General features: G+C 45.7%; 1 protein-coding gene across 1 annotated transcript in view; it reads right to left on the minus strand.

Annotated features, from left to right (window-relative positions):
• LOC138684085 (uncharacterized) overlaps window positions 1-8,363 on the minus strand; it is a 202,640-nt gene extending 194,277 nt beyond the window's left edge. The window contains 6 exon segments of the mRNA XM_069777802.1: window positions 2,477-2,586; window positions 3,423-3,454; window positions 4,398-4,523; window positions 6,296-6,371; window positions 7,640-7,685; window positions 8,359-8,363. Of these exon segments, the coding sequence (XP_069633903.1) occupies window positions 2,477-2,586; window positions 3,423-3,454; window positions 4,398-4,523; window positions 6,296-6,371; window positions 7,640-7,685; window positions 8,359-8,363 (395 nt within the window).
• Between the last annotated feature and the right edge of the window lie 977 nt (window positions 8,364-9,340).

A 9,340-nucleotide genomic window follows, 5' to 3' on the forward strand; every position in this document is an offset into this window, starting at 1 on the left:
CAAAGTCAAGGAGCACCATGATGACGATGGTGAGGAAAACAGCAAAGTCGCTCACTGTGGACCGTACCTGGGGCAAGGAACCAGAGGTGAAAGGGGCATGGCAAACAGGGCCGTAACGTGAGATGCAAGAGTTGCAGACATCCACAACATTAAGGCTGGTTAACCAAATCCCACCACCCCTCTGAGCACGTGCAGCCTGATCCCTTGCTTAGATACTGTTGCTGTGTTTGTCCCTGTGAGATCTGGTGTCAGACAATAAAAAAAGCTTAATTAGGCGGACAAGGGTTGGTTTAAGTCAAAACCTAAAAATAATAATAATAATATTAAAAATAAGAAAACAGATGCCTGCCACTACAGCTACACTCACAGCTACAATGGCAACAAGGCACTGAGGCATCCTTTAGTCCTCAAAAGGAAGCTCCTCATTTGACTCTACTTTCCGCTCGAGCACATAATGCACAGAAGGTAAGGAAAAAAAACCCCAAAACTTTGGGAAACCTGACTTCCTACTACCTGAGGAGGAAAAAAAAAAAATTAAAAAAATCAAACCCCAAAAATGTTCAGTCTGGGGCAGGTCATGAGGCAGGTGGGAAATGCTACGATGATTTTGCACTCATGGAAATGAGTGCGGGACATCCAAGCTCTTGGAGAGCTTGGCCTGCAAAGGCCAACGTTTCCCAGCTTGACCAAGGCGGGGCAAATACTGCTTAGTGCTCCGGGAAAGCCATTTTGGGAAACGAGTGTGGAGATGGACGCTGGCCACCATCTTCTGCTTACTCTGGTTGGAAAGTAGTGGCTGGTTTTAAACTTCTTCAAGAAGCTTGACAGGGCAAAGGTGGCGAAGAAGAGGATGCAGCACCAGAGGAACACGTCAGGCGTGTAGGGGCCGTCGCGTCCACAGGCAGGTCCTTGAAACTCCCCACGCAAATACCGACATTCCTGGAGAAACAGAGCGTCAGGACACAAAGGCAGTGCACGTGCGGCAGGGAAACCTCGCATAGCTAGGGGGTTTTGAGGATCTTGGTCCAAGATCCACGACCCTGTAACTGCTCCTGCCAATGATATTTAATTTATTATATGAGCTCCTGCTCATTATATTTAATGAGCAGCAGCAGCAGCTGAACAAGTGACACATCGAACTACAGAGCGGAGAAATGAGATGTGAGGGGACACCATACCACACACCCTCGGCACGTCCTCTGCCTGCCATTTGAGCAATCGTGGCTAGAGAAGACACCAGAGGGAAGAGGAAACACTGGAAACTCTTGGGGATAGAGAGAGAGGGAAGAGGGAAGGAGGGCTAAAGACAACCATGGTAGGAAAGGAGGAGAAGAGACAAATCATCCCGTCCCAGGGGAGGGCTCGCAGAACCTGGCCAAGAGGGCATGAAGGCCACCATAAGAGCCTGTCACCCTAGGCCCGCCCTAGGCTCTGCTTCCAGCAACAACAGCCTGAGAGGCTGCTCAGACATGCAAATTTATGCATGTACCTACAGACAGCACTGAACGAGAAAGCAAGGCCTGGGGGGGAGCATTTCCCCTCTGCTCAGGGCTGCTGAGGCCAGTCTGTGTGCTCCATCCAGACTGGGCTCCCCAGGACAAGACTGGCACTCACTGGGGTGAGCCCTGCAAAAGGCCACAAAGAGGATGAAGGGACTGGAGCACTCTTCATATGCGGAGAGGCTGGGAGAGCTGGCACTGTTCAGCCTGGAGAAGGCTCAGGGGGCTCTTATCAATGTACACCTCATGGAAGGGAATGAAGAAGAGGGAACCGGGCTCACCTCAGCAGCACCTTCTGGCAGGACAAGAGGCAAAGGGCACAAACCACAAAACATGAAATTAAAGCTGAACACAAGAAAAAACTTTCTGACAGCAACTGTGGTCGAGCACTGCAACCAGTTGCCTACAGAAGTTGTGGTGTCTCCACCCTTGTAGCCCACTCAAAACCTGAGGGGACACGTCCTGGGCAACCTGCTCTGGGTGACCCTGCTTGAGCAGGAGGGCTTGGACTCGATGATATCAAAGGTCCCGAAAACCTCAATGGTTCTGTGAAAGCCACAGACAGAGATCTCTGCCTCAAGCCGAGAGGCAGCAGTCATCAGCCAACTCAGAGGAGCAGGCTGGGAGGCAGCTAAAAAACTCTTCCCAGTTCCTCCCTTGTCATCCCTGCCTCAGGTGTGCAAGCCAGTGCACCGCTTTGTTGAGCTGCCCAGTTCTCATCCCGCTGTGATTCTGCAGGTAACATTAACACAAAGGAGTGAGAGGGGAAGAGCTGTAGTTAACGGCATGGGAACCTGAAAGCACACGACAACTTGTCCCCAAACGTGGGCAATGTTGCTTAGATTCTGTCACCTATGGAAGAGAAGGAAGACGACAAATGGGCCAAAGGGTTACACAGGAATGAAATACGAGGAAGGTGCAAGAGACATCAAAAACATCGATATGTGCCCCGGAAGAGTATTTTGTAGTCAACTGACCTGCCCATACCTGACTGTGGGCATGAGGCCTCCGCTCCGGCTTCCGCTCTTCTCCCCTTCACTGTTTCTTCCACTGCAGCACTTTCTGACACTTCTTTTCTTCTCTTGACCTTCAAAACATTGCAAACTTGGTATTGATAAAATTTGATTTTGACTTTTCTATCTTAGAACAAAAGTCAGACTTAATATACATCCGTGTTTCGCAACGTTGTCCAGGCTTATACAACAAAAAAACCCAAAAAATGTCTCAGGAATAAAAGATTAGCTGCCTTATTCAAACAGAAGGTAAGCACTGAGAGGCCATCCAGAGAATTATGCTCAACAGTTTTAAACAAGAACTACTGCTTCCCAGGACATCCTACTTGCTCCATTTTTAGAGGAGGGCCTAGGAACATAATTAGCAGGAACATAATGCTAGCAGAGAGAGCGGGATTTCCTCGGGGGGAATTTGGACAGGACACCTTCACTAATTCCCTCCATCTTCAGACACTTACCTGTATTGAAAACATACCCACCCTGAGATCTCACTAAACAACTACTTTCCAAAGAAGCTTAACTTGGTTGTTTTCGACACATACAGCACTTAGGAAACTACTTCATTATTCAGCAATATTGACCTCATACAGACTCTCACAGCGAAGAAACCATTTGACAGCTCAGCTCAGACTTGCCGAAAACACATTTAACTGAAGCCAGCACGGCTCTCACGTCCTCAGGCAGGACTTCATTCAAAGTCCACTGGAATTGACAGGAAGGTTTCCCTCAACTTGGATGGTTCTGGGTGAGAATTCACTCCCACCTTACACTGCCTGACTGACACCCAGAAACAGGACAACTACAGCATTGCCTAGATATATCTTCTGCTTCTCCAGACTACATGCAATATCACTGTTTTAAAAAAAAAAAACACAACAACACACAAAACAGAACCACACACACAACTTACAAGCTCATCACTGCCCTTGTTTACTTCTTTTCCTGTAACAGAGGTATTATAAAATCTGGTGAATATTTGGTGACTGCACTTTCTTTAACCAACTTTATAGTACATTTTTGCATTGCACCGCACATCCTGAGAACAAGATAAATGACTTAGAAACAATGCTGGACTTCCATATGATATCTTGAAACTGAAGAACTGCAAATACAGCTCTTTCAGAATTCCTGGCTGTGAATAACACATGCCAGTGGGATGGGGACAATTGCTTTGGACTACTTGTCCATTTGATAAGGGAGACCAGAATATCTACTAAGCGCTCACAAGAAAGACCAGCAGCAGCCTTTCCCAGGGACCAATAATCAGAACAGGAAACAGTAAGAAAAAAACCTCAGTTTTCACAACAGAGGAGGTTCAATGCAGAGTCCCACAGAGGTCTCAGCTGGGGCCTGAGGCTCTTCAGGGAATTCACAGAAAACCTGGAAAATGAGACACGAGGGAGGTGACAACATTTGCTAATTATACAAAAGACATTATTACCATTATTACTATCATTATTTAGAAAAACAAATGCATTCTTTCTTTAGGAAAACAGAAACAGAGTGTGAAATTCAGCGTCAACAAATGTAGTCAAGCACAAGGAAGAAAAACACGTGTTCCATATATATATGTGCTGGCTCCAGCCCAGCTACTGACATTCAAGAATGAAGGCTGGGAGCCACTGGGCATTGCTTCATAAAAATACTAGCTGAAGAGTCCGCAGTGGGTGAAAAGGCAAAGAGAAATTCCAGACATTTTTAAAAAGCAATACAGGACAAAAGAGAACACATTGCTATGCTCTATTTCAAATCCATGGTACAGCCATACTGCACGCAGTTTTGCTCCCTCTAATTCAAAGACACAGTGGAGGAAGGGAAAGGGAAAAGCAAGACATAGATCGTAGATGTTTCCAGACATTATCCAAACATAACCATAGTGACTTACCACAAGATACGTCATGCTGAAAAGAGCCGAGTTCTAGATACATCGTGCAAATGCAGGGATAAGGCACAAGGTGGACATTCTCATGTTTGAATCTCATCTTCGATACTCTCTCCCATTTACTCACATCTGAGAACAACGATAAGACTTAAGAACATAGCACTAACATTTCAAAGGAGCAGGAGTCCTCTTGTAAAGCTTCAAAAGTCATACCACGCTGAACGTATATGCAGAAGGGAGCACCTTACAATCTGTCAGTGTGAACTTGGTGACAAAACGCTCGTAACACATTACAAGAAACACTCATCCAGGTGACATTCTCCCATCAGTTGCTTGTATTAATAGCATTGTGTTTCCTTAACTGTATCTGGCTTCAGTCCTGACATCTTCCCACAAAAAACAACATGCCAGGCGCTCCCAACCCTGTGAATAAAACCTCATCAGCTTTCCTAACTAAAGAGTAATTCTTTTAAAAATTATTTTTAAAACTGAAAAGGACTAGGATTCACAGGAGTAGCGTCATTACATTCACTTCACAGTTCAAAATGGGAGGACAAAAGATAATTGACATGACAAACGCCACAGATACAGACGTTCCTTCCTGGGGGTGCAGTTCGCACACCTACGAGCTCATGCATGCAAGAATGGGTGACGCCAGGCAGCAGTCTCCTTACGTGCCTCTGATCTCAGGAAGAAACAGGTAACATAAATACTTTTACTCCATTTGCTAGCAGAAACTAACATCCTGAGGACCAGAGATGGAGCCCAAGATTTGCTTAGATGAAACGCTGACACAATCAGTTCCTTTAAGGGATGAAATTGTTCGTTTGCGTTTGGCTTCAAGGACTCCCACAGCTGGTGATTAACTAAGAGGTATGCTACAGCGAGGAGCCCGACACACAGACTGCAGGACAACTCATCACACCAGGCCTCTGAGCTTGCAGTTCTCTGCAGGGCCTGGTGCTGGCTGAGCAGGTGGATGGACTTCCCAGTTCTAGAAATACAAGCTCGTGAATCAAACCCTCCTCAAGCACGCAGGCAAAACTGGCTGCGCTTTAGCGAAGCAAACCAACAACGAGGCTTCGTTTGTTTGGGTGCCTCCTGTCTGACGATGCTCTGGGCTACTTTCTCTTCCTGGCAGTAACAGGAATAAGTTGCTCTCATACCTACCAGCTTCTGACAGAGAAAGAGGATGATCTCGTTCTTGCCTGCTAGGACCAGGGGTGGCAATAACGCAGTCTGCCGAGACTGGAAGGGAATGCCTTGGAGGCGGAAACACGTGGGTGTTCATTACTCCTGGGCACTCGGAATCACGGGAGGTGATGATGCCAAAGGGCCTGATCCGATTCACAAACTGACACACCTTAGGACTGAAAAGGCTTCTCCTTCAACTAACTTACTTTTCTCTGCAACAACAGCCTCAGGAGAGTAACTTCTTCTTAACCTTTTACACTACAGCAACTACAATATTTAATCCTAATGTACCTTACAAGAAAACTACTGCGGTCTTCTCTGCTAGTGGGCCAACGCTGCTGCGCCTGTAAGGAGCGCTTTACGTTTTATTAACCTTTTGAAAAAACGCACTAGCTTTCCTTGCAATCGCATTACGTGGGCTTCCTGGGACTTTATATATACACGTTCATTTTCTCTGGCTAAATCAGATTTGGAACGCAGGGGTGTCCATCTGAAAACACTGCAAAACATTCTTTTTACATACATCAGTTCTCTGGTGAAGGCAACAACTGAGGAGGATCTTCAGCTAGTGTAAAACTGCAAAGCTCAAAGGAGTCGTACTCCAGCTAACGATCTGCGCACTACTAGGCAGGAATGTCGAATTAAGCAATGCCCAACAGATACAAGTCATTGGACCTTTTCTTTTACAAGTAGGAAAGAAAGGGTACACAGAAAGATAGTGAAGGGGTCTGTAGAAAATGGATGTAAATCATCAAGATTTCCAAGAATTACTCGAATTGCTTCCTGGAGAGGCCAAAACAAGAAAGGAAGGAAGAATATTAACAAATAGCCACAATTCCACTGTCAAGTACAGTTTTCAGGCTTGGGAAAAAAAAATTACAGCTTGCAGGAGTCATGGAAGAGCAGGTTCCAGATATTTTGCTTTTCCTCCTCTCCTTCTTCCCCCCGCTCCCTCCCATCACCTTAGAGCACGCTGCCCTAACAGATTCACAGAAATTGAAGTGAATGAATATCTTAACCCTGAATTAACATGGAAGCATTACTACGGAGAGTGGAGGTGTGCTTTTAAATTTAAGAAGTTCTACATTTAAGAAGCCTCCTCCTTGCCAGCACAACACGTGCAGTATTGACCTGTTTCAAAAATAAACATATTCCCCTTTTTCGGAATATTGACCCAATTCAGTTACAAAGGAACTGTAATTCAGCCCCAACAAACTCCTGCTTTATAAATGGGAAACTTTTTCTAGGAACACCTTTCAGTATTTTCGAAAGTGAAAAAGAAAAAATAATTAACCAATAATTTTCTATATCAGTTAAGATCAGCACATTTTCTTCAATAATATTTACAATGCTACTACTGTACTCTGAAGATTTGTTTAAACTTAACTAACAGGAGCATTTTTAAGCAGGCAGTATATTGGTCTCATTTCCTCGGGAATGGCAGGGGCTTTCTTCTGTCTCAGAAAGAAGATGACAACAACAGAACTCATCAGCTGTCACCAAGCTTGGCCACAAAGTAATGGTGTCATTAAAAGAACGTCCCCTGGCTTCCACAGCTATGAGGAAAGCACGTGCAATTGAGCATTAGATTAGCTGCTATCAAGCTAGCTCACCAGTACTGCCACAGCTCCTGAAAAACTAGGAGGGTCTGACAGCTAGTCAAGCCTGAGACGTTCAAAGCAGTGGTCAGGTCTGGGGCCAAGAGCGAAACCACGGGAAAGTGCTACTGCAGAACGAATCTGAACAGGAACCAGCAAGGCACGGAGTGCAACTAGCTCCACAAATAGCAGTTTTCATTTGTCCAATTTCAACAGTCAGTAGCTTCTTTGAAGTATTTCTGATAAAAGCATTACTCGCTTACGCTAATGCTGCCTGTTGATGACATTTTTCATTTACGTCCTTTTTTTCACCCTCGTACTCTCCAGAGAAGTTCCCCATTACTCGCACTTGAAATGCTGCATTTGACAAAACGTCCTCCGTCCCATAACAAACAAAAGATTTGCTCGGCCTAACGTTCAGCTAAGCTCCCGTGGACCTGCTTCATCTCCTACCTCTAACTCCTTGACAGCACTTTCAGTGGTGTCGAGATCCAGACGGCTGTGAAACAGAGAGAGTTAGTCCCACCCCAGCCAAAAAGCAACAGAGCTACATGCCTTGGAAGAGTTTAAACAACAACAAAACATCATTCCCATTGCACTGAGAAAATACTTAGCAGGCAGATGAATTCCCAGTTTATTGTTCTTAAAAAACATCCAGTCTTCCACAAGGACTGTTTCTTTTCCATTTTATGCCCATTTGTATTTTGTGCGTCTGAGGATACAAAGGATGAGAGATCAGATCTTTTCAGTCAATCCTCACTAACCTTTAGGACTGGGGTTTTTGACAAGGTGCCCTCAAACCAGCACCTCTCTCTTCCAGCCTATCGCAATGCCATTCTGCTCAAGGGACTAAAAGAAGGAACCGGCAGGACGTGTCTCTCAATCCCCTCCACAGTGCAAACCTGCAGAGGAACGGGCCTTCACAGCATTGGAGCTAGGCCCTGTGATGCTGGGAGTTATGGACTGCCTGCATCAAACTGTGTTCCCAACTATTAACTACATCTTTTGTAAGCCAGCTTCTCAAAAGTTGTTTGCTGCCAGGTATCAGTCAACAATAAAATGCACAGGGAGAGAGAAGGTCTCAAAGAAAAGCTGAACCCATTAAGAAGTAAACAAATGTCGCACAAGTGTCACTTGGAAATAAGGAAATAGGGCGGAGTGTAAGGAATTACGGCATGCGAGTATTCTCTGGTATATGGTCTGGCAGGCAGCCATTCTCATATCCTCCACAGTCAGGGGCTCCAGCCAGAACTCAGTCAGAGATGAGAACTTTCCTTCCTCTTCAGAAAGGCCCTCTCCTTCCTTAATATGGAACAAGTTAATGAAAGGAGTTACACAGCGTGCCACAGCAGAAGGACAGATATCACCCACCCAAGACTTACGCTGTGGTCATGAAGTCTTCATGAATCAGCAGGGACACAAAAGTATGATTCAGGAAGGGACGCTGGAGCAGGGATGAGGAGAAGAGGGTGGAAAGAATGGAAGAAAGCAAGGGGCGATGACAAGCTGCCAAACTCAAACAAGTGCAGTGCTCTCTCTACCATGAGGAGATCAAACACCTGCAGGCTGCTCAGAAACGTACGCACACTACTGGCAGTGCTGTCCAAAGGGATTACACTGAGGGAAAGAGCTTGGTCACAGACAAGAGCAACGTTTCAAGCATCTTCTGAACACCACACAACACCACAAGACAGACAACACACCTTCCTCTCCAAAATCAACACAGAGAACAAAACAAGGAGGAAGGTTAATCCTCCTGGATCTGACACTATTCCAGCAGAATGCTAATAAGGAAAGCTAAAGAAACAACTGCATTTCAATTCAACCCAAAATAAAGTCATGCAGCAGAATTTCAAAGACTCATCCTACTTCTCCAAAGGAAAAAGGAGACTAGTGTGGCACGAGATTTAATGCAGCTTCAGGTCTGGAGACAGCCTAATTGGCGTGGTGTTCATAGCACAGTCTCTTCAATTCTGCAGCAGCTAACAACAGTCACTTCCAGAGTAAAGCCAGGCCCTGGCAATGCCTGTACACATCTCATTGCAAAAGCAAATTCACTCACACTCATAAAACCACTCTCTAGTTCCCTGGCTGCCGACCCCAAACACGCTCCCCCGCAGGAGCTCCCCGGACCCTGCTCGCGCCACCAGGGCT

Source organism: Haliaeetus albicilla, unplaced genomic scaffold (assembly GCF_947461875.1).
Source record: "Haliaeetus albicilla unplaced genomic scaffold, bHalAlb1.1 scaffold_34, whole genome shotgun sequence".
NCBI classification, from domain to species: Eukaryota; Metazoa; Chordata; class Aves; order Accipitriformes; family Accipitridae; genus Haliaeetus; species Haliaeetus albicilla.